This window comes from Capricornis sumatraensis, chromosome 22, assembly GCF_032405125.1.
Source record: "Capricornis sumatraensis isolate serow.1 chromosome 22, serow.2, whole genome shotgun sequence".
Lineage (NCBI taxonomy): Eukaryota > Metazoa > Chordata > Mammalia > Artiodactyla > Bovidae > Capricornis > Capricornis sumatraensis.
The window spans coordinates 15591189-15616434 of record NC_091090.1 but is presented as its reverse complement, the minus strand read 5'-3'; the positions used below and the strand labels follow the sequence as shown (position 1 = coordinate 15616434).

Here is a 25246-nt window from a genome sequence, read left to right as displayed (position 1 = left end):
GCACCCATGAAATTAAAAGACACTTGTCCCTTGGAAGAAAAGCTATGACCAACCTAGACAGCATATTAAAAAGCAGAGACATTACTTTGCCAACAAAGGTCTGTATAGTCAAAGCTATGGTTTTTCCAGTAGTCATGTATGGATGGGAGAGTCGGACCATAAAGAAGGCTGAACACCAAAAAATTTATAGTTTTGAGCTGTGGTGTTGGAAAAGACTCTTGAGAGTCCCGTGGACTGCAAGGAGATCAAACCAGTCAGTCCTAAAGGAGATCAGTCCTGAATATTCATTGATGCTGAAACTGAAGCTCCAATACTTTGGCCACCTGATGTAAAAAGCCAGCTTGTTAGAAAAAGACCCTAATACTGGGAAAGATCGAAGGCAGGAGGAGAAGGGGACAACAGAGGATGAGATGGTTGGATGGCATCACGACTCAATGGACATGAGTTTGAGCAAGCTCCGGGAGATGGTGAAGGACAGGGTAGACTGGTGTGCTGCAGTTCATGGGGTCACAAAGAGGCAGACACGACTGAGCAACTGAACACCACCAAAGCCTGCTTGTGTTTTCATTCATTTCATTTCATCAAATATGCTTTCTCAGTTCATGCCCTCCCAAAGTTTTCCATTTTGTATGAAAGACAGAAATTGCCAACCAGCAATCACTGTACAGCAGGGTCATCAATCCTGTCAGACCCATTGCCTCTTTTTTTATGACAAATATTTTACAGCACTCTTTACTATCCTGAAGGAAAATTCTTGGATGTCGCATATAATATGCCAAAATACATACAGGTGAGGCAATGAGCCCTTGCAACTACCTAGAGGAAGAATACCGTAGCTCTTGTAAAGGAAGGAGCAGGAAAACAATAGTGAGTGACAGCAGAGAGGCAAAGGAGTGGGTGAATGTGGGGGCCAGATGGTGTGGGGCTTTGTGCATGGGGAGCTTAGCTTTGAGTCCTCATTGTTCTAAAGACAGACTTCAGAGAGAGCCCAGTGTCTGCATATGTGAGTCTTGGGAAGATTCCGGGAGAAAGATAGGAATAAAGAGGTAAGGTGAAGTAGGGGAAGTGGTGAAGGTTTTCTGATTCCCAAAAGAAGCAGGTTGATCTTTGGGAATGGTTTGTGTGTGCATGAGTGCGTGTGTGTGTGTGGTTAGCACAGCTACGGTCCTGCATGATGAAAAATCAGCATTCAGATATCACCCTTTTATTTTTTATCTTTTTGAAGGAAGAGCAGGTACTTATTTATTTTTGGTTGCCCTTGGTCTTCATTGCTGTGCGTGGGCTTTCTCTTCTTGCAGGGGCTACTCTAGTTACGATGCTTCTCTTGTTGCAAACCACAGGCTCTATGGCTTGTGGGCTTTAGTAGTTAGGCATTCAGGCTCAGTCGTTGTGGGACATGGACTTAGTTGCTCAATGACCTGTGGGATCTTCCCAGACCGGGAACCAAACCCATGTCCTCTACATTGGCAGGCAGATTCCTATCCACCGTACCACCAGGGAAGTTCCAGACATCACCCTTTGAAAAAGTTAGTTTGCAACATTTTGGCGTTAGAAATCATCTTTCTGGTTAACGACAACAACAAACAGAATGAAAGAAAACAAAACAAAAACATTTTTCCTGATGCTGAAAAAATAACATGTTCCCAACAGACAGTTGAAAATACAAAGATGAGAAACATCACCAAGAGATAATCATTGTTGACATTTTGAAGCCTTTCCTCCAAGGCTTTTTTTCTGTGTGTCCAAGTATATAGTTTTTTCTTATAATTAGTAGAATATGATATCCAGATTTATTTTTCCCATGTCATTAGATATTCTTGGAAGACATATTTGATAGCTACATATCAATTCTCTGTTGTATGGATGGGCCATAATTTATTAAATCTATTCTCTTAAAGGAAAACAATATAATTAATACCTTGAACATTCTCATAGCTGACTTCTTCCATTTTCCTTTGAACTTTAGTTGATGGAGTTTGGTTAGTATCCTAGACACACAGGCTCAACGAGTGGGAGGAAAAATGGTCAATCTGCAATTCTCCGCCTGTGAATGACCACATCAACAGATACACAACTGACTGGCTTGCTTGAGAAGCCAGCCATTAAAACAGCAGAGAAAAACCAGCTTGACCTCAACGTGGTTATTCAGCTGATGTCTAGAGATAGGCCCAGCTCCTAGACCAGCTTGAATGCTTGCCATCTGCGTGAGAATAAACTGCAGCCTGTGGAGTCTTCACCACCATCCCGAATGCCTACCCCCGGGTCTCCTCCCTCTGCAGGCTTACCCAGGCAAGCAGGGGCTCTGGGCTGGGCCCCGCTGTGAAAGCAAGAGCCCTTCCAGAGGTCATTGGTCACAGAATCACCCCCAACTCTGAGTTGTGTTCACTCTGTAGGGGTGCTAAATCTCGAGAGTTGTGGCTAATGATTCATTTTCTTACCTTCTTGAGTTTAATTTTTAGTTTGTATTGGGGTATAGTTGCTTTACAGTGTTGTGTTAGTTTCGGGCGTATGTGTGTGTATGTAACCATGCGTGTTCAGTCACATACAACTCTGCGACTCCAGGGACTGTCACCCGCCAGGCTCCTCTGTCCACGGAACGCTCCAGGCAAGAATACCGGAGTGGGTTGCCATCAAAGCGATTCAGTGATACAGTTACATATATTCATTCTTTTTTCAGATTCTTTTCCCTTACAGGTTCTTTTCAATGTCTTCATTTTTCTGAAAACTTATTTGGAAAACAGCAAATATTAAGGAGAAGACCATAAATGTCACTATGTTCCACATCTATTTAAAAGTGTTTCTCAGGGTACAGAATGTGAGCAGTAGGTCAAAGCGTTAAGAACTTGGGCTCTGGGTCCAGACTAAATGCCATTGCTTACTAGTTCTGTGACCCTGGGCAAGTTGCTTGACCTTTCTGTGCCTCAGTTTTTTCATTTGTAAATGGCTTTATTTTATTTAAAATAGATTTTTGATATTTTATGTGTCATGGATTTTTTTTGCTTTTTTTTTTTTAATACCGCATTAAAATCTTTATTTCAATTCCCGAGATTTTGGAGTCGCTTAAATTTTGCACTAGCCTTATCCTGGCTCTCGCCCTGGGGGCTGCCAGCAAGACTCAAGCCAGAGTAACCTTCCATTCTCCCCTCCTGGCTGTGGCTACCCTCTCCCAGCCTTCAGCCCACCCACTGACCTCTGACCTCTCTCCTGGGTCAAGGAGGGCTAACATGTTAGAGTAGGCCAGACTACCACCCCAGAGAAAAAGGCTGTTTGTGCTGTGGTCTCACCAGCAGCCTGATTAACATGCGGAAAGATGCAAATGGAAGCAATCCTGCTGTTAGAGAACTTAATATGTTTTTTAAAAAGATGGGGTGAAAAGGCAGAAATTGCAGAAAATTATATATTGCCGGAGCTGTTTTACCATCCCTGCAGTTGATTCCAGAGATGCTTCTGGTTTGGGAAAGGCATTTTATGTGCTCAGGGAGCCCCCCTCTCTCTGACTGAGAATGTCAAACAGCAGGATCTTTGACCCTTGGCTAGATTTTGCTGCTACCTATTCCTGCTTGCCCAGTACATTTTATTGCCTCTTCTGGAGTCACATGTATATCAAGGGCTGATTCATTTATTAACCCTTATTCAAGAGGAATAGTCAAAGCATAGTAAACCTATTACCATAAACCATGGGAAAGCGTGAAAGCGTTAGTCGTGTCTGACTCTTTACAATTCCATGGACTGTGGCCCACCAGGCTCCTCTGTCCATGGGATTCTCCAGGCAAGAATGCTGGAGCGGGTAGCCATTCCCTTCTCCAGGGGATCTTCCCAACCGGGGACTGAACCTGAGTCTCCTGCATTGCAGGCAGATTCTTTACTGTCTGAGCCACCAGGGAAGCCCAACATAACCCATGACCTGTAGCCACCTTCAAAAGCAAGTCCCTCAGCAGCTCCATGTTCCTTGGCTCAAGGGCTCCCCATGGGTTGTGCACCCTTTGGAGAGGAAGGGTGCCTTGGTTACAGCCTAGAAAGTCTCTGAAGTTTTGTCTTATGCCCATGGATTTGGATGGCCCCATACTGTTTATCATAATGGGCTTTTGGCAAATGTTACTGCATCTAGATGGTGTTAGGGAGGACAGATCAAGTTGAACAACCAAATAAACCTCTATCAACGCCGCACAGATATTTGCTATGAGGGTGCGGTAGGGGAACGAGGTGTGGCTCACTGATGGATTTTTCCAGTTAGATGAATTTCAGATCCAATCTTTTATCTTTTTTTTTTTTTTTGGACTAGTTTGCACAGAGGAGACTTTTGTAAAATGGATTTCACACTTCTCTGACTTCTCAAACTGAGACTGCAGAACATAATTAAACTTATCTTGATGATTCGGGGTCATCATTTGGAATCTCAGTTATTCATCTTTGGAGCCAGACTGTCTGGTTTCAATCCAAGCTTCTTCTCTTATTAAGCTGTGTGGCTTCAGGAAAGAGTATTAACCTCTCTGTGCCTCAGTTTCCTTAGCTTTAAAATGGGAATAATCATTGTATTTATCATAAACACTAGCTGGACACTGGCAATTTCATTTGGGTCAGCCTAGGAGTAAATGGCACTCAGAAAAAAGTGTTGGCTTTGATTCTTTTATTTATTTCATCTTTTACATTTTTATTTATTAATTTTTGGCTGTGCGTGGACTTTTCTCTAGCTGTGGCGAGCGGGGTGTATTCTCCGGTTGTGGCATGCAGCCTCCTCATTGCTGTGGCTTCTCTTGGAGCACAGACTCTAGGGCGTGTGGCTTTCAGTAGTTGCAGCACATGGGCTCAATAGTTGTGGTTCCCGGACTCTAGAGCACAGGCTCAATAGTCGTGGCACACAAGCTTAGTCACTCCGGAGCATGTGGGATCTTCCCGGATCAGGGATCGAACCCGTGTCTCCCACATTGGCAGGTGGATTCTTTACCACCGAGCCACTAGGGAAGCCCCTTAAATTTGTATTAGAGTGTCACTTTCTGCTGTGGCTCTGATTCTTTTAGCTGTTCTATGCTAGGCTCTGTGGACTGGTACTTAACATATATTATCTCCCTTGGTCTTCCAAACAGTCTCAAGGGGAAGTCTCCATTTTTCCAGAGGAAATACCGAGACTTAGGTGGAATTGCTTGCCCCACGCTGCTCAGCTGGTAGATGGCGGGGGTGGGCTGGGGGTCTAATCAGGGGCTGTGGCTTCTTTGTACTGTTTTCTCTGTCAGGCGCTGTGCTGGGACCATGGCCCTCCCAGTGGAGCCCTAAATGGTCCCTGAAGTTATGGTCTATTAAGTTCTGCATTATTATTTTTCTGGTATTTCTACTCCCCTTCCTGATCTTGCAGGACCCCCCCCCCCCCCGCATGGGGTTTCCTAGGCAGGAAAAATAAGAGACTGTTCCTCTGCATTTTGAGGCATCTGTTTTGGTTGTTTTAAATATATGTATGCATTTTATTGGGCTTCCCTGGTGGCTCAGACAGTAAAGAATCTGCCTGCAATGCAGGAGACCTGAGTTCGAACCCTGAGTCAGGAAGATCCCCTGGAGAAGGCAATGGCAACTCATTCCTGTGTTCTTGCATGGGGAATTCCACGGACAGTGGAGTCTGGTGAGTTATAGTCCATCAGGTCCCAAAGAGTCGGACATGACTGAGCAACTAAAACACACACATGCATTTTATAGTCAGCCAGTATAAACTGTCATGTGTAGCTCGTCTGTGCTCATTCAGGTGAGGGTGTCACACAGGTGACCTCCAGCTGTGGGAGAGGTCACTGTGATAACCGCCAAGTTATGTCCTGGGGAGCCTGAAGGGACCCTGGATTCCCAGACTGTCCCCTGAGCACCAGCCTTCCCCAGATGCCACCCCATTTGGTCCCTGTGGCACTGGCACCAAAACCTAAGCCGTCCAGCTTTAAAGAACAGTGATGGTCATCCTGTCCACTGCATCACTTTCTAGAAGAAGCAGCAGGAAGAGGGCTTGAAGAACTGCTGGGACTCGCTAGAACTCAGAGCTGTGTTCCTTGCTGAGGCTTCTCTCTGTTTTCTGATGCTACTGATGGTTCCATCCAAGGGGAGGAGCCAGGACCCACCTGATGGGGATGGGATCTGTTCACTGGGGCTTCCCAGGAGCCCACCTGCCAATGCAGAAGACATAAGAGACATGGGTTCGATCCCGGGGTTGGGAAGATTCCCGGAGAACAGGGCAATCCACTCCAATATTCTTGCCTGGAGAATCCCATGGACAGAGGAGCCTGGTGGGCTACAGTCCATAGGGTTGTAGAGTTGGACATGACTGAAGCGACTTTGCATGCATGCATGATCTGTTCAGCCACACAAGACCGGCTCTTGGCTTAATGCTCTGCTGTCACAGTCTTGAAATCTCTTAATACTCTTTGAAAAAAGGACCTCACCTTTTCCTTTGACACTGGGTCCCACAAATTACACAGCCAGTGCATAGCACAGGGAGGTGAGGGGAGCCCACTGGGTCCTATGCCACCCCCTTTTCCTAGGCCTTGGCATGGAGCTCCCCAGGAAAGCATTTAGGGGCCCCCTCCATCCAGCATGAGATGTGATTGGAAATTTCTCCTGGGTAGAGCTAAAAACTGTTAGAAGTGGACCTCAGTTCAGTTCAGTCACTGAGTTATGTCTCACTCTTTGCGACCCCATGGACTGCAGCACACCAGGCTTCCCTGTCCATCACCAACTCCCGGAGCCTGTTCAAACCCATGTCCATCGAGTTGGTGATGCCATCCAACCATCTCATCCTCTGGCATCCCCTTCTCCTCCTGCCTTCAATCTTTCCCAGCATCAGGGTCTTTTCCAATGAGTAAGCTCTTCGCATGAGGTGGCCAAAGTATTGCAGTTTCAGCTTCAGCATCATTCCTTCCAGTGAACACCCAGAACTGATCTCCTTTAGCATGGACTGGTTGGATCTCCTTGTAGTCCAAGGGACTCTCAAGAGTCTTCTCCAGCACCACAGTTCAAAAGCATCAATTCTTCAGCACTCAGCTTTCTTTATAGTCCAACTCTCACATCCATACATGACTACTGGAAAAACCATAGCCTTGACTAGATGGACCTTTGTGGACAAAGTAATGTCTCTACTTTTTAATATGCTGTCTAGGTTGGTCATAACTTTCCTTCCAAGGAGTAAGCATCTTTTAATTTCATGGCTGCAATCACCATCTGCAGTGATTTTGGAGCCCCAAAAATAAAGTCAGCCACTGTTTCCACATCTATTTGCCATGAAGTGATGGGACCAGATGCCATGATCTTAGTTTTCTGAATGTTGACCTTTAAGCCAACTTTTTCACTCTCCTCTTTCACTTTCATCAAGAGGCTTTTTAGCTCCTCTCCACTTTCTGCCATAAAGGTGGTGTCATCTGCATATCTGAGGTTATTGATATTTCTCCCGGCAATCTTGATTCCAGCTTGTGCTTCTTCCAGCCCAGCATTTCTCATGATGTACTCTGCAAATAAGTTAAATAAGCGGGGTGACAATATACAGCCTTGACGTACTCCTTTTCCTATTTGGAACCAGTCTGTCTGGTGAGGTCCTTTTTTCAACCATGTCCAGTTCTAACTCTTGCTTCCTGACCTGCATACAGATTTCTCAAGAGGCAGGTCAGGTGGTCTGGTATTCCCATCTCTTGAAGAATTTTCCGGTTTATTGTGATCCACACAGTCAAAAGCTTTGGCATAGTCAATAAAGCAGAAATAGATGTTTTTCTGGAACTCTCTTGCTTTTTCAATGATAAAGCGGATGTTAGCAATTTGACCTCTGGTTCCTCTGCCTTTTCTAAATCCAGCTTGAACATCTGGAAGTTCACGGTTCACGTATTGCTGAAGCCTGGCTTGGAGAATTTTGAGCATTACTTTACTAGCGTGTGAGATAAGTGCAATTGTGCGGTAGTTTGAGCATTCTTTGGCATTGCCTTTCTTTGGGATTGGAATGAAAACTGACCTTTTCCAGTCCTGTGGCCACTGCTGAGTTTTCCAAATTTGCTGGCATACTGAGTGCAGCACTTTCACGGCATCATCTTTCAGGATTTGAAATAGCCCAGCTGGAATTCCATCACCTCCACTAGCTTTGTTCGTAGTGATACTTCCTAAGCCCACTTGACCTCACATTCCAGGATGTCTGGCTCTAGGTGGGTGATCACACCATTGTGATTATCTGGGTCATGAAGATCTTTTTTGTACAGTTCTTCTATGTATTCTTGCCACCTCTTCTTAATATCTTTAGCTTCTGCTAGGTCCATACCATTTCTGTCCTTTACTGAGCAAATCTTTGCATGAAATGTTTCCTTGGTATCATCTTGGATGACCTCTGAAAGTCTCAGTTTTCTCATCTGTAAAATGGGGAGACTAGAGGAGTCACTTCATATATGTGTGTAAAGAGGGCTCAACACAGCACCTGGCATCGAGTAAGTGCTCAGTAAGTCAGCCGTGCTCTATTCCAGGTCTGAAGTCCTCGATTTCTCAGCAAGCTCTCAGATTCCCAGAGTTTCCCAGTCCTATCTCCTTGTCCCTCTCAGGTGGTCAATGCTGAGGGACATAATAAAAGCTGCCATTACCTGGGCACCTCTGGATGCTGGCTGCTGTGCCTGGGCACTGCCCCCAGGGGCTCCCTTCAGGGGACCCTTCAGCCCAGGCTAACTGGAGCCCAGCCCTGCCCCGAGTCAGAAGAAATCAGTGATTCTAAAGATATAGGGAAGCGGGCCTCATGAAGTACTGTGCTCTGTGCTGGAAGAGGCATCACTTTGAAATCATGTTGCCTTCATACATGTTGAATTTCTGCTCTGCCAGTTGCCAGCTGTTGATCTTGGGCAGGTTACCTAGCTTCTGCAACCTCCAGCATCCTCATTTGTAAAATGAGGATTATTATGAAAAAGGATGACTTGGAGGGCTAAATATGCTAAGGCTGTAAAGCCCTGAGCCAAGGGCTGGCCTACACAGACGGCAACTAATAGCTGTTTGTGGAATGAATGAATGAATGAATAAGCTAGTGGTTGGAGCTCTGTTTGCTGCCGTCAGATCCCCTTGAGAGAAGGCTTGTGAGCTGGTAGAGGTGGGCGTGGGGCAGAAACAGAGGCCACACACAGGCAGGGGCAGGGAGGGAGAAGGGAGAAATACCCAGATCATCATAACTTATACACACACAGTACTCAGTGTGCACCGTATACTCCTCAACGTTGTCGTCAGTTAACTCATTTCATCCTCCAACAAGCCTACAAGGTAGTCTTTCCTGTACCCCCATTTTACAGATGAGGAAACTGAGCCCAGACAGGGTGAGGAGCTAGATCACACAGCTAGTGAGGGATGGAGTGGAAGCAGGCAGCCTTGCTCCAGAGACCATAGTCTTAACCAACATACTGTATCCACCGTCCCAAGCTTTTTTTTCTTTTTTTTACAAATTTATTTACTTATAGCTGTGTTGGGTATGGTTGCTGTGGGCTTTCTCTAGTTGGGGAGAGTGGGGACCACTCTCTAGTTGCGGTGGGCAGGCTTCTCATTGCAGCGGCTTCTGCTGTTGTGGAGCATGGGCTCTAGGGAGCTTGGGCTCAGTAGTTAGGCTTAGTTGCCCATGGCCTATGGGATCTTCCTGGACCAGGGATTGAACCCATGTCCCCTGCACTGGCAGATGGATTCTTAACCACTGGACCACCAGGGAAGCCCCCTGCCCCAACATTTGACCATGTCCTCTGAGCTGTGAGAGGTGGCATCTTCATCTCTGCCACCATGCTGGTCCTGTGGGACTGATCTCCAGAGACGCTCTTCCCCACTGAGAAGAAACGGGCAGCACGAGAGAGTGGGTATTTCCAGACAGGCTCAGCCCTTGAGAGCAGGCCAGGCCCCAGGCACCATCACCAGAACCCTAAGCTCTGGCCAGTTGGCAGCTGACTCGTTGGGATGCAGAGCTTTCAGGTTGAAGAGCCCACATGGGGATGGGCAAAGCGGAGGAGGCAGGGGCATCTCTGCCCAGTGCCCTGTTGGCCACAGCAAGCCAAGGGGCCAGGATCTTCACGGGGCCTGGGTACCTGCCACGTGCTCTTGGGCTGAGGGTTGGGTCGGCTAGGGCCGTTAACTCATCAGAGGAGGCAGAAACCCGGGGCTCTGTTTGGCAAACTTGTGGGAGCTGCTCCCTGCTCTGAGCTGTAGGCTCCTCAGCAGTAAGATGCGGGAGCGGGGGTCACAGTCTAGCTGTACCCGCCTCAGAGTTAGATGCGTCTTGTGTGCGTCAGTGCGTGTGGAAGCCATGCTTAAACTCGGGAACCATGCAACCCTGTGAGGGAATGAGGCGACGTGGACCGCAAGGGCTCTGGGGCTGGGTGGCCAAGCTCAGAGTGGCTTGGGTTAGTCATTTCAGCTGTGAGCCACTCGGTACAACAGTGATGACACCACGTGTGTGAGCCTCGACTGGGGGGTGACGTGCCTGCAGCACGCTCTCCTTCAGCCCTCACCACGGCCCTCTGCGGCGTGTGCTGTCATCAGCCCCACAACACAGAGGGGAGACTGAGGCTCCAAGAGGTCACCTCCTCATCTGCTCACGCAGCAGCAAAGTAGCGGAGCCAGGATTCTAACTGGGGCAGCCGACCTCACAGCCCAGCTGCTCCACCAAACCTGCCAGGGAGGGCTGTCTGAAGACAAAATGAGCCCCTCCAAAGTGTGAGCTCAGGGCCTGGCACCTTGTGCCAGGCAAACGTGAACTGCTGCTGTCCTTTCTGACTGGCTTGGTGCCTGGAATCCCCAGGCCTCTGGGCTGTGTTTCCACAGGGACGGGGGGGGGGGGGGCCCCCTCCAGCCCTCTGCTGCCTCACATCCCTGTTCTCCTTCCTCCCCCCCAGGACGTCGCCACAATGCAGTTCTGTGCCAACAAACTGGACAAGAAGGACTTCTTTGGGAAGTCTGACCCCTTCTTGGTGTTCTACAGAAGCAACGAGGATGGAACGTGAGTTCTCCAGCAACACTTCCAGGGGCACGGGTTGGGGGGTGGGCTGAACGGTGATGACTTGCTGGGTGGGCTGGCTTGGGCCCTTGCTCTGGGTAGACGTCAAGGGGCCCTAGGAGCTCCAGGGGCTCCTGGCTGCACAGATGGGACTGGTGGGGGACAGATGGCAAGCCCTCAGTGACATTCTGAGGGTCTTAGTGATGGCGAGTGCTGGGCGTGTCACAGATGGAGGCAAAAACAAGCAAGAGCTCGGGGTCCCTCTGACAGTCCACTCCTTCTTCAACATCGATCAGTCCCCATCTCTAAACCTAGTCTTCACCCATCCACAGCCCTCTGACACCCCAGGACACATGTCCCCCCCACTTCTTCCTCCTCAGCATGGCAAATCTGCACCCATCTCCCCACCTGGCCCCACACTCTGCCACAAGCTTCGTTCAAATTCCCTCCCACCTTTGAAACCAACTCCCCCCTCCCCAATCTCCTTCTCTCCTCTCCTTCATCTGGAAGCCACCCACAGTATGATGGAAAGACAGATGACTCGTTAGCCAATGTAGGTCAGTGATGTACACAGAGGGACAGATTCTAGGTTGAGGGTCTGGGGACCTGAGTCGTCTCCACCAACCGGCTGTGTGACCCCAGACAAGTGTGCCTCGTCTCTGGGCCTGTTTTCTCATCAGTGAAATGATCTGGTTGGACGAGGCGGTCTCCACGGTCTCCTTAAGCATCATAGCTCTGGGAGACGTGGCACTTACGGCTGGGATTCTGCAGAATGAGGAAGCCATGGGGCCAGGAAGGTTAATTAGAGAAGCGCTGCTGGAGAGGGGAACTGGGGAGCAGGTTTTGAAGGAGAGAAAGAAAATGGGTCCATGAGGGTTGGAGGTTGGGAGGGGAGGGGAGGGGAGGGGAAACTCAGGGAAGAATAACAGTCTAGAGAAACTGTGTGCAGAACTAGTGTGCCCTGAGCAGAGGGCAGGGAGGCCTTGCTAAGGCCCCTAGAATCTGAAATTCTGGGGGGGGGGGTGTGTGTGTTGGGGGGCAGGGCAGCAGCAGAGAGGAGGTATTTCACTTCAATGGAAAAACGGATTTTTAAACCTGAACGTACAAAACAAGGGAAATTTGGTACGATCATTTGCATAACAAAAGGATTCTTTGTCTCACCAGAGGACTCTTAGCAGAATTTCTTTAAATAATCCTTGTTGACTTTGACTTGACTTGAGGGAGGGAGGAACAGGTCCGAGTGATGTTCTGGGCGCTCATGGAAATGTCCACGCAGCTCCCCTCCGGTGGGGCCGCGCCAGGGCTCGTCTCAGAGGGGAGGGCCGGCTGGCCGGCAGCGGGCAGGGGCTTGGGCTGTGGAGCTGGAGATGGGTGTGTTGCAGGGTGTTAGCCCATGATTAATCTGGCAGAGCGCTGTGTAGGATGGATGGGGAGGGGGCGGGGGCTGGGAGAGACTCGTGACTGACACGGTGAGCAGGTGGGAGGTGCTGAGCCCGGCGAGCTGCGCGGTGGAGACGGGCAGGGGCGGAGGCGGGAGGGGAGGATGGGGCTAGGGGCCGGTGATTGGCCTGGCGTGGCAGAACTGGGGTGGGGGCTGCAGCCACACCCCCTCCCCGGTAGAGGAACTGCGGGGAACCCAGAATGTTGAAAACAGCAGAGGAGTTGGTCAGATGGGGCCGGCGATGGGGGGTTATTTGAGGGCGGGTTTCCCTGGAAGCAGGGGCTGGGTCCCTCTGGGGTGGGGGGTGGGCGTAACCCAGGGCAGCTGGAGAAACTGATCCAGAGGGAGTGACGTCTGCCATCCCAGGAGGGAAAAGGGCAGGAAACATCCACAGAGCAGCCCCTGTGCTTCCGGCCCCTCACATACCTTGTCTCCTTCAATCAGAATCACTCGACTGGGAGCAGGAATGTGGTGACGGACAGCCAGGCTCGCCAGTGGCTGCCGGTCATCAGCTGTGTAACTTTAGGCGAGTGTCTGAGCTCATGGAACTTTCTGAGATGGTGTAAATGTTCTGTATCTCACTGTCCCGTACGGTCGCCACCATGTGTATCTGCTGAGCCCCTTGAAAGAGACTAGAGCGACTGAGAAACTGAATTTTTTAAAACTTTCCTTTCAGTTAATTTAATGTAAATAGCCACGTGTGGCTAGTGGCCGCCATTCTGGGCAGTGGAGCGCTACCCTCTGCGGTTGTTTCTTGGCGATGGGGAAAATCCTAACACTTCCCTCCCAAGGAAGCCGTGAGGATTAAATGAGTTAATGCGGGTTATTAGAGCAGGGCCTGGCAGCATTCGTTACGGTTCTTTGGGGGAGCTGGGGGAGCGCAGTCACTCGCCTGGGGCTGCACAGCGAGGCAGCGCGCGCTGGGACCCCAGCTCGCATCTGTCTGAGGCTGTTGGTTCTTACCGCCCACCCCCGCACCCCATGTGTTGAAATGAATTGAACTGAGCTGAGAGATGATGCGGGGACCCTTTCCGCACCAGGGCCTCGTACCCCGCCCGCGGCAAGTACCTCAGGGGATCAGGGGCCTGTGGATTTAGCGATGGAAGCGGGGAGGTTGGGGGAGCGTAAAGAAAGTGGTTTCAGGCAGGAGTCTGAAGCGGAAAGCAGACCACACAGGGCTCAGGAAGAAAGACATAGGGAGGACGTGAGGCTCAAGAGCGTGGCCGGCTTGCTCAGGCAGTTTTGCTGGCCTGGGAGAGGAGCTCGAGAAGGCAGGGGTTCCAAAGAGGCAAGGAGGCCGAGAGGGTCCACAGTAGGTCTGGTGTCTGTTCAGGTGGGAAGTGAGGGTTTTTGCGAGGTGTGAGCCTCCCCCGGCGCCGCCAGTTGCTGCTCCAGAGTCTCCCTTCTGTCCACTCCCCTCATCCCGCCCCACCCCAGCCAGGCTCCTCTTCCTGCCCGACCTGCTGCCCCAGCCTTGGGCAGCGGTGGCCCCTCCTCCCCGGTCCCCATTCCTCTCATCACCAGCTCTGGGGTGTGTGGGGAGACCTCCCACATGAACCTCACACTCCAGCGGGTGGGCGAGAAGGAGCACAGAAGAGAAATGCTGAGCCGTGGTGACAGGAATGACATTTTGACTTGAAAATTACCAGAGAAGAACTGGCACAGGGCTGTGTGCTTAAAGGCAGGGCCCAGGCACCTTCCCAGGTGACCTTTCCCAGCCGGGAGGTAGCTGGGGTGGATGCTGGGGAATCTCAGGGGCACAGACCCGGCCCTAAGCTCCACTCGGGGTCCCAGCTGCCCCTCCACGGGGGTTCCAGGGCAGGGCCCATCAGGCATGGCGTGGGGAGTGGGCCAGGAGCTGGATGGGTGCCCAGCTGGGACGAAGCCAATTCTCCACTTTCAGTTTGCAAAGCAAGCTCGTGGATTCAGACTAGAAGAACCGAGAAGGTCTCAGAGATCATCTCAGCCAGGGGCTTTAATTTCACTGGCTTTAATTGAAATGCCAGTGAGAGCTATGGAAACTCTCCTCTGAGAAATACATTTATTCGTTAGTTCATTCCAAAAAAATATTACATGAACATCTGACTAAGGGCCAGGTGCACTTCTGAGCGCTAGAGTTATACCAGGGAACGAAGAAGACAAGCCTTGACCTTACGGAGCTTTCATTTTGGTTCCAGATTGTAAAAGAAATGAGAAAGACCCTGTCAAATGTCAAATGGTGACAGATGGGATGAAAATAGCAGTATAGAAAGGGACTAGGAGCTGTCAAAATCAAGGGACCAGGGGGCTATAAATTTTAGATAATGGTGCTCTGGGCAGGTACTCATGTCACAGAGATGACATTTGAGCAAAGACCTGAAGGAAGCGATCAGGTGAGCCAGGAACATGGGAATCTGGGTGAGAGTGGTCCAGGCAGGGGACAGCAAGCATGTGAAACTCAGACACCCAGTTCCACCGATGATTTCAAGGGTTCACAGATTCCTAAAGCACCCTCCCCCCTCCAGATCCTTCCATGGGTCTCAGATAAAGAAAGTCTGATAGTGGCCAACTCCCTGGGATCACAGGTGAGGAAACAGAGGCCCAGAGGGGGGCAGGCTTGTTCAAGTTCCCCCCGAGAGCAGCAGGGGCCAGAACCACGTCTCCTGACAGTCCTGCCTGGTGCAGGAATCCTCTCTGCAGTGTTTTCAAGAGATGGCTGTCTAACTTCAGCTTGGATGCTGCTAGTGACAGGCAGCTCACCACCTCACAGAGCCATTCTCTCTACTGAGTGGCACCTGCCGAGATGGGCCCGCCAGCCCCTCTGGTGTCAGGACTGATGGCCCTCCTTCTCTCCTCTGCCAGGTTCACCATCTGCCACAAGACGGAGGTCGTGAAGAACACCCTAAACCCAGTCTGGCAAACTTTCTCCATTCCCGTGAGAGCCCTCTGCAACGGGGACTATGATCGGTGAGATGAGAAACTGTCCCTCTCCCCAAGCCCAGGTGCGGGACACACGGTCGCGTGGATGAGGGCCAGCCCATTGGTAGAAGCAGACCTCCTGGAGCTGCGGGCTGGCAGCCCTGCGCAGGGTGGGCCTGGGAGTCCCTCTGCCTCCCTGGGCAGCATCTGCTTTTCGTCTCTTCACAGCCCTTCCCTCCCCACGCCCCGCCTCTTTCCTCCCAATCTGAGTTCCCATTGGTGGAAGCCCTCCCAGGCTGGGTGTAGGGGGTGGGACTGGAAGGTACCAGGGATTTCTGGGAAGCCAGGGTGTTGGGGCAACTGTCCTGGAGCTCAGTGGCTGGTCTTTTCACTGTGCCCCAGAGGGCAGATCTAATTGCAGGCAGAGGTGGCCCGGTCCCCACCTGCTCCAACTCCTGACTGAGGGTCTCTGGGGAGTCAGGATCCTAGGCTATGCTCTGCCAGACAAGTTGCCATAAGTGGGGGTGAAGGATGCAGTGCAAAGAGCTCGTGGGATTTTGTTTTTGATCCTTCAAAGCCTACTCATGATACACATCCTGTTTGAGTGCAGATTGCTGAGTGTGGATACCAGATACCTACTTTCTAATCCTGCCTCTGTGATGAAAAGGCACTATCAACCTGGGCCGACTCTGGCCTGTCTGAGCCTCAGTTTCCTCATCTGTAAACTGGGTATTTAAACATCCACCTACTTTGTAGGGCTGCTTTGAAGCTCACATGATACAACCTATTTAATAAGGCTCTGGTTTGGAGACCTGGGTTCAATTCCTGGGTTGGGAAGCTCCCCTGGAGAAGAAAATGGCAACCCCCTCCAGTATTCTTGCCTGGAGAATCCCATGGACAGAGGAACCTGGCAGGCTAGAGTTCATGGGATTGCAAGAGTCGTTCACGACTTAGTGCTGTCTTTATTTCTTGCATAAAACGCTTCCCTAGTGGCTCAGCGGTAGAGTCCACTGGCCAATGCAGGAGACACAGATTTGATCCCTGGGTTGGGAAGATCCCCTGGAGAAAGAAATGGCAACCCACTCCAGTATTCTTGCCTGGGAATTCTCATGAACAGGGGAGCCTGGTGAGCTACAGTCCATGGGGTTGCAAAAGAGTCAGACACGACTTGGCGACTAACAGCGACAATGCATGAAACACCATTCAGCGTTTCATCCACAAACGTTTGTTGACTCCCTGCCATGTGACAGGCACTGTGTCAGATGCTGGGAAGTCAGCAGGAAGCAGAACGCACAGTCTTCACCCTTCACCCAGCCTCTCGGAGTTTACATGCTAGTGGGGGAGGCAGACATTAATCCAATAATCACACAAAGAAACGTATAATTACAAATTGTGGCAAGTGCGGCGGGTGGGGGAGAGGGGTTTGTGGGATGGAGCTGTAACACACAATTAGTCCGTGTTTACTCACAAGAACCCAGCCTGGTTTCCTGGCGATTGCTAGAGCTGGTGGGCGAGCTGGTAGGGGCTTCCTGGTCAGGGCTACCCAGGTGTCCCTGAAGGAGCTGGGCCTCTGCTGGCACTCCAACAGGAACACTTGGCTGTCAGAACAGATGCCTCAGGGCACCCCGGCCGGTGGCATTGGCATGGGTTCCCCAGTGTTCTGTTCCCAGTGGCCACTGACGGGGTGAGGGGACAGGAGTGAGCAGATGGTTGGCCTCCAGGCACCCCTGTCTCCCTCCCTCTAAGGCTGCTGATCCAAGAGATGAAGCAGCTTCTTCGTCCTGCCTCTCGGCTGGGACAAAACCGCCACAATTGATTCCACAGGTGGTCATGGGGCACCTACTGTGTGCTGGGCAGCTGTGTGGCATTCAAGGGAACGTAGCTGCATTTCTGGGCTTCCCAGGTGGCTCAGTGGTAAAGAATCCTCCTGCCAAGCGGAAGAGGCAGGTTTGATCCTTGGGTCAGGGAGATTCCTGGAGAAGGAAATGGCGACACACTCCAGTATTCTTGCCTGGGAATTCCCATGGACAGAGGAGCCTGGCGGGCTACAGTCCGTGGCGTTGCAAAAGAGTTGGGCATGGCTTAGTGACTAAACAGCAGCAGCAGCCACATGTCCATTTTCAGGGGGATTATAGCCTGACCACAGGAGCACACATGTGCACACATGTATTTTATCTTAGTATTATTATTTTGGCCGCCCCGCCTGACATGTGGGATCTTAGTTCCCTGACCAGGGATCGAACCTGCTCCCTCTGCAGTGGAATCATGGAGTCTTTACCCCTGGGCTGCCTGGGACGTCCCTGCATACATTTTAGATAGCTAAATAGCTGTGCAAAATGAGGCTGGAAACAAAAAGAGGCATTTCAGTCTAACAAACTCCTGTGTCTGGCCAAGTCCTGGGCCTTCTAGGGTGGTGGGGAATTGGCAGGGTTGAAGCGATAGGGTCTAAAGGAGGCTCAGGGGAGGTTGGAAGATTGAGGAGGGGTCAGTTCCTGGGGACCAGGGCTGTAGGAAAAATGGTTGGGATAGAGAGAAAAGGAGGGGAACGTTCAAGGTGGGGGATGGAAGGTTGTGGCAGCTCAAGTCTCAGGGGCATCCAGCTGACCCCTCACACCCTTGCATCCCAGGGCAGGGCTCCTAGGAGCCTCGGAATCCAGCCTTGTCAGGGTCAGCCAGGAGGGCAGCCTGGCTTAGAGGCCTGGGCTCACTGTTCAGCCATCAGAGGGGTTGAGGGCTGGTGAGGAGGTGCAGGTCACGAGGAAAGTCCAGGTGGGCCCCCATATCCCCATCCCATGCTGAGTCCTGGACTGGCTTCCCCCGAGGTGGCCACAGGCAGCTGGGCCTCTCCTCCAAAGCCAGGAACAGGTTGACTGGGGTGTGACTGACCGTGGTGTGAATGGAGCGGTCATGTGTATCACCCTGGCCTGGTGAGCCCTAGGGTCACCTGTACACCCAACAGCCACTCAGGAGCTGCTAGAAGGCCCCGCTGGGCAGGAGAGGGTGGGCCTTGTGCAGGAAAGCAAGGCCCCTTTCCATGCCTTCCAGGGCACCTCTTACAGCGTCACAGGACACATTGGCTTTAATCCAGGAGGCATGTCTTCTAAGCCAGCCAGACACCGGGCACCGTCTTGGGTGCTATGGACACACTGAGCTATCAGACCCAAGCCTCCTTCTGAGGTTGCTCCCAGGCCAGGGTGGGAGACAGACGGGTCATAATCATAACAGCAAAGGCTCCTATAATACTTTTGAGGTAATTGATACATGTGAACTAATTTAATCCTCCCAACAATTAGTAACCTCTTCCGAAAAAGGTACAAATACCACCCACTGAGGGCCAGAGAGGTTAAATGACTCACCTAGGGTCTTACTGCCAGTCAGTGGTCGTACCAGGAGCTGGACCCCGGCAGGCTGACCCTAGAATCTGTGTTCTTAAACTCCAGCGCTCTGCTGACAAATGGTCAAGACATGGGGTGAGTGTGGTGGGATTGGAGAACAGCTCTCAGAAAGCTTTGCCCGCAGGCTGGGGCAGGTCTGCTTTGAGTCTGGAGGTCAAAGGAAGACTCCAAAGGCTTGACATCTACCGGGATGTGGGAGTGAAAGAGACAAAGAGGTTATCAGGGTTTGGAGCTTGGAGGATGAGGGATAGTACCGCTGATGGAAATGAGAAGTGTAACAGGGAGCCAGAGTATGTGGCTATGAGACAGGGACAGTGGGGTTCCACTCAGGGGAGAGGAGAACAGGATCTGGGGGTCCCCAGGAAAGGGCTGGCAGAGGTGCCCAAGGCCCCAGGGGAAAGGCACAGGTCAGGAACAGGAGAAAGAAGAGGGGATGTCAGAGAGAAAAGAGGAGTCCAGAGCCGGGCAGCCATAGCCAGAGGGGAGAGATGAGAAGAGGGTTCAAACAGAAGTATCAACTGCTGTTGTGAAAAAGAGGGCCATGGGGTGAGAACAAGGGATGTGTTGAGAAAAGGTAGTTTTCTTGGAATGATGAGGGTGGAAGCCAGTTAATCTTTTTAAGATTTACTGAGTCTTTAGGACACGGGCCAAATTGAGTCCTAATTGGTTGAAATACAGTATCTTATTTTATGAATTTAAATTTCATAATAACCCTAGAAGGTGGTACTAGTGAGGTACCCATTTCACAGATGGGGTAATGAAGGACCACAGATTCTGTAACTTTTCCTGGGCAAGGAGAAGGTGCGTTTCTCTTCTCCAGAAGTCACCTCTGGTCTGGCCCTGTGATTTGGGATTCTCCTAGTTTGGGGTCCCTCTACCGGTATTGTGTTTCCAGTCCACATAAGGCCAAACCCGAGCAACCCAGCTGAGCAGAACTGGAGTCAGAGGACGTCGCATCCAGATCAGAATGAATCTAACCCTCCAGTAGGGGGATGAAGGCTCTTTTCCTGCCTTCTGCAGTCCCCCTGCTCTGTCCTTGAATATTCTGTGACTTGAGGATTTGTCTCTGTTCGACCAAATTCCTCTAGGCCGGGCTGCTCTCACTCACACCCTCATGGTGAATGAGTAGCTTTTAAAAGAGTGATCAGGGTGCTGAGTTTTCACCTGGAGAGATGAGCGGATTCCCAGGAGCCAGAGAAACTCTGGGCTGGAGTGAACGAGTTGCTTCTCCTTTGAGCCCCACTGCATGCTGAGCTCTGGGAGGGGCCAGGCACAGCACGACGGCCTCAGTTAGGAGTGTCTTATCCCAGCTCACACAGGTACCCCCTGCATCCAGACAGGGGAGGCAAAGCAACGCTGTACAGCCGGGGCTGCCCAGTGCCCCCGCCATCACGTCTCCTGCCTGCCTGGGCCCGTGCGGCTCGATGCTTCTCTTCTTCTCCAGAGCATTTCAGAGTAATGGACTGACTCAGTTACTTTAGAGTGAACCCCGCAGGGCCTGTCTGCCCTGGGAACTTGTAAGCATCAGGGAAGCTTACCTTCTCCTGCCTGGGAAGGGCAGACGTTCATTAGGAACAGACCCGCAGCTCAGCTCGGAGGAGGCTACAGACAGAGGTGGTTGGTGTGCTGGGAGGGAAGCCGGGCGTCTCTGCCAGCATCCCCCATCCTTGCGGGCCTGCTGAGGCTCACACACACCCTGCTCTGTCATCCCTGCCTCACACATTCAGAGACCCATGGGACATCAGCTCCCAGCCCTGAGCGCGGTGTCACTACTGACCAGCTCTGGGGAAAGCCACTCCCTTTGGATTTTTTTTTTTTTAATATTTATTTATCTGGGGGCACTGGTTTTAGTTGTGGCTCACAGGATCTTCAGTCTTCATTTCAGCAGGCTGGATCTTTCGTTGCAGCCTGTGGGATCTAGTTCCCTGACCAGGGATTGAACCCAGGCATTTGAGCACAGAGTCTTAGCCACTGAACCACCAGGGAAGTCTCTCCCTTTGGGATTTTGTGGAAGGAGGGTCTTGTTACTCTGACCCACTTCACAATGTTTTAGAATATCTTAGTCAGTCAATAGGTATTTAATAATCTGTATATTACCTAATGGGCTTCCCTGGTAGCTCAGCAGTAAAGAATCCACCTACAATTTGGGAGCTGCAGGAAACATGGTTTCGATCCTTGGGTCAGGAAGATCCCCTGGAGGAGGGCATGGCATCCCACTCAAGTATTCTTGCCTGGAGAGTCCTGTGGGCAGAGGAAACTGGCAGGCTACAGACCACAGGGTCGCAAAGAGTCGGACATGCCTGAAGCGACTTAGCAGGCATGCACACATATTACCTAATAGATGCCAGGTGCTGTTCTGGACGTTGAAGATACAGCAGTGTACAAAACGAACAAAAATCCATGGCCTTGTGGAGCTGACATTTATATGCTGAATGGGAATTGTTTGGGAGACGGGAGTTTAGAAAAAAGGCTTGAATGTTTTAGATGGAACAAACATGTGTCCAGTGCCAACTGTGTGAACAATGTAGTTGCCTTCTGATAGCAATCGTAAAGTGGGTGTGATTGTCCCATTTCACAGAGGAGTAGTCTCCCGGGCTTCCTCAGTGGCTCAGCAGTAAAGAATCTGCCTGCTACACAGGAGTTGCAGGAGACGTGGGTTCAATCCCTGGGTTGGGAAGATCCCCTGGAGGAGGGCATGGCAAACCACTCCAGTATTCTCGCCTGGAGAACCCCATGGACAGAGGAGCCTGGCGGACTACAGTCTAGTGGGTCACACAGAGTCAGACGCAACTGAAGCAACTGAGCAAGCACACAACAGTCTCTGAGGGTGAAGCCAGTTGCTCAGGGCCTCACAGATAAGCTCCTGGAAGAGCTGGGATTGCCACCCAGGGCTGCCTGCCCCAGAGACCACTGTCTCCCCTTTCTGCCTCCTACCTCCCAGATGAGGTGCTCTGTGTTCTGAGCCTTTTTATGCCAAATAAGATGTTCATTGTGTGAGGTCATTTCATTGTCCCACACCCAGGAGCCCCTTCTCCTGGGTGCTGACCCCAGAAGTCACAACCCGACATGAGCCCTGGCTGGGCCTGTGCTCAGGGACTGGGAGCCGCGACGTGCAGCCCAGGAGTGGCACACGGAGTGACCTGGGGCTGCCTAGCCAGGGCTGGACGGTGACAGAGCTGTTAGAAAGTAGTCAAAGCTGTGTCCGGCTTCTGCCGCTGCCTCCCCCATCTCTGGGCACTTCCTTCTTCCCCAGTTCTGGAGGTTGAGCATCCAGGCTCCTGTGACACCACCAGCCCCACCCCCACCAGCCCACGCAGCGATCCCTGGATCCTTGATTGCTCAGGAATCTCACCCTCAGTGGTCTCAACCTCAGCTGCAACTTCCCATCCCCTGAGGAGCTTTTAACAATTCCCTGCACAGGCTGCACCCCCCAGGCCAATTGATTCTGAATCTCTGGGGTGAGGCCTCACCATCAGGATTGCTAAAGTGGGATCTGATGTGTAACCAAGTTTGAAAAACAGTCATTCCATCTAGAGAGGTTAGAGGCTTTGGCAGCACATTAGAATCAGCCAGGGGACTTGTAAAAACTACCCGTGCCTGAGTCCTTTCCATACCAATTGAACATGCCTTCTGGCGGTGGGATTTTTTTAAAACCTCCCCAGTGATTTTTTTGGATCTCCAAGGCTGTGGCTATGAGTGGGGTCCTTCCACAGTCTCTGAGCGTGGGGCTGCCCCTAATCTGGTCACCTGAGGGACTAGTGTTGGTGATCCAGGGGAGGGACTCCTTGCTGAGGTCCCTGAAGGTCCCCTGCAGAGCAGGAGGGGGAGGCTCTGGGGAAGGACTGGGAGACACTGGGGAGCAGGGTCCTGGCTCAGACCCTCACCACTTGTGTGACCCTGGACAAGTGACTGGGTGCCCTTAGGGCTCAGTTTCCCCAACTGAAAACCAGTGGCTGGAGGTCATGTCTCCAGAAGATGCATAGCAGTAGCATTTGTGGAGACTGTCAACCTAGATTGCTGGGCCCTGCCTAGAACTGCCAAGAATTGGACCTGGGGTGGGGGGGCAGGGCCTGTGTGTCTGGGAAGCTCCCTGGTGATCTGCCAGGTGGCCAGGCTAGGGTGCTGCCAAGGTCACTTTCAGCCTTGTCATTCTAGGAATCAGAAGTTGCAGAGCCCAGGTACCCAGGCTCAAGTGTCCTTCATTTAAGTAAACTGCATGTGAAAAACTATCCCGAGTGTGGCCTGAATGCTAAAGTGGAGAGAAGGAGGCACTTTTATAGAGACCCAGTGCACGCCAGGTGCCTTTACCAACCTGTCTCCACAGCTGTGCAGTATGGCCCTTAATTATTGTTGTTGTTTAATCACTAAGTTCTGCCTGACTCTTGCGACCCCATGGACTGTAGCCCGCCAGGCTCCTCCATCCATGGGATTTCCCAGGCAAGAATACTGGAGTGGGTTGCCATTTCCTTCTCCAGGGGATCTTCCTCACCCAGGAATCGAACATGCATCTCCTGCTTGGCAGGTGGATTCTTTACCTCTGAGCCACCGGAGAAGCCCCAGGGCCCCTCACTATGCCTCCTTCAAAATGATTTTGTGGCTCAGTGAAGTTAAATGACATCTCCAGGTCCCACTGCTCAGGGCCCAGCATCCCTGTCCACACCCCAGCCACTTTCCACTCCTTCAAGAACACCAGCCCACCTTCAGAGGCCCAGGTTTTTTTTTTCTTCCCATAATAATTCACCTCAGAGAGACATAGTGTTTTGTTTTTTCACAGGAATTCAAAGGATTTCTCTAATTGGTGGGCTTCTGTGCCCACCCCATTTCATGTTTTGGTAACAAAAAATCCAGTTGCTGCCCAACCCCTGGGGCATCCCTCCATTTCTGGAACAGTTTCTATGCCAGTGCAAGAGAATCCACACCCACCCCCAGGCCCCTTGGAGGCTCATCTGAAGTCAGACAGCGCCTCCTTCTGGGAGCTCCAGAACCCCAAGGCTGGCTCCCTGCAGCCCCGAGGAGCTGGGCTGCGGCCACGGCGGGATGATGAGATATTCATAGAACACCAGCCCAGGCAGCCGCCTCTGCCTGCCCCATTTAGAACTGAAGGCTGGAGACCCCAGCGCCCCCCATGCCTCTCCCACCTCCCCAGACCCTGACCCTGCAGAGGGACCTGGGCGTCTGCCCTGTCCCTGGGCATCCCTGGAGGACAGCTGGCACCAAGGGTTAACCTGCAGCCCTCCACCACCCTCCTCCGCCTCTGGTCTGCTAGCCTGCTGCCATGGAAACGGGCTAAAAATAAAATGGGCTCCCAAAGCCCAGCACCGAGCTCAGGAGTCAAAACAAACTAATTAAAGCAGCCAGGCTAAAATGTGAAGATAATTACGCCCTCACTCGGGAGCCAGTCTGGCATGGAAAAGCTCTGAGGGCCATCCCCAAGTCAGGGCCCCTGAGCCCACCCCTGACGGGAGGGGTGCGGGGGCTCCCTACCACTCAGACTCCTTGGACCCTGGGGTCCCACCACACAGTCTTGTGACTCTGCCCCAGGAGAACCCACCCTGCTTAGGCCTTGGATCTAGGGAACACCATACTCCCCCTACGACAGTCCCACCCCGACAGACTCAGAGTATGGCTTCATGCGGGGACCTGTGTGCCCTTTGGGGTGGCCAAGGAGAAGGCAGCGTGAGCTAGAGTCTGACGTTGCTTCTCTACATCTGGCCTGAAATTCAGGGAAGTCTCTATGCAGTTTTGGGCCTGGCTGGGTCCCTGAGGCGTGAGGCTGCAGAATTGGTCCTTTGTCTCTTGGGCCTCTCCAGCACGGGCCCTGGGTGTTCCGGTATCCCCTTGTGGCCCAAGAGCAGGAGAAGGGCCCCGTTCTCAGGCTACGCAAGTGCTGGGTCAAGTCCATCCCACCACAAGCCCTTTGCCTTACAGGACCATCAAGGTGGAGGTGTACGACTGGGATCGAGACGGCAGGTAAGCTGGCCGAAGGACAGTAGGTGAGCAGGGAGGGGGCCGCCCCTGGGCGGAGGGCGGGTCTTGCTCTCGAGGAGAGAGCTGTGCCCAGGCCCCCCACGCATGGCAGCTCTGGGGTGAGGGGCCTGGGTTTTCCTTGTCCCTGCCCAGCTCCGCTGAGGCACCAGAAGGCCAGTGTCCTGCAGGACATGGCGCAAGGGGAGTAAGAGGCCTCTTTTCCTCAAATAGTTGTCTAGCCGCCAGCCCAGTGTCCAAGGTCTCCCCCACACTTGGGAGAATTTAGGATTTTCTGAAATGTGTGTGTTCTAAGGTACAGGCAGATGTTAGTGACCTCCTGAGCGTTGGTGATCATGTTCTCTGCGTGAGGCTAAGCACTGTGGGGTGAACTAAGTGCAGAAGACAAGCTGGCCCGCAGAGACTTCCTGAAATCCAGCAAGGAGGCCCTTGAGTCCTCAGAGGAGCTGTTTGCAGGGGGCAGGGCCTGAGGGAGCAGAATTTGTGGGAGGTGAGCCTTGACGCAGACAAATAGGCCCAGGAGCTGTGAGGCAGAGCCCGAGGAGGGCTGAGCCCAGCGCTGGGGGGGCCAGGGTC

The 25246-nt window shown here is 51.9% G+C and overlaps 1 protein-coding gene across 2 annotated transcripts in view; it reads left to right on the top strand.

Moving 5' to 3' along the window:
• Positions 1-25246, top strand: part of CPNE5 (copine 5) — a 99442-nt gene that overhangs the window by 52848 nt on the left and 21348 nt on the right. For both annotated transcript variants that reach the window (XM_068994252.1, XM_068994251.1), the window contains 3 exons: positions 10851-10954; positions 15234-15338; positions 24614-24655. In XM_068994252.1, the coding sequence (XP_068850353.1) occupies positions 10851-10954; positions 15234-15338; positions 24614-24655 (251 nt within the window). The remainder of the gene's footprint in view (positions 1-10850; positions 10955-15233; positions 15339-24613; positions 24656-25246) is intronic.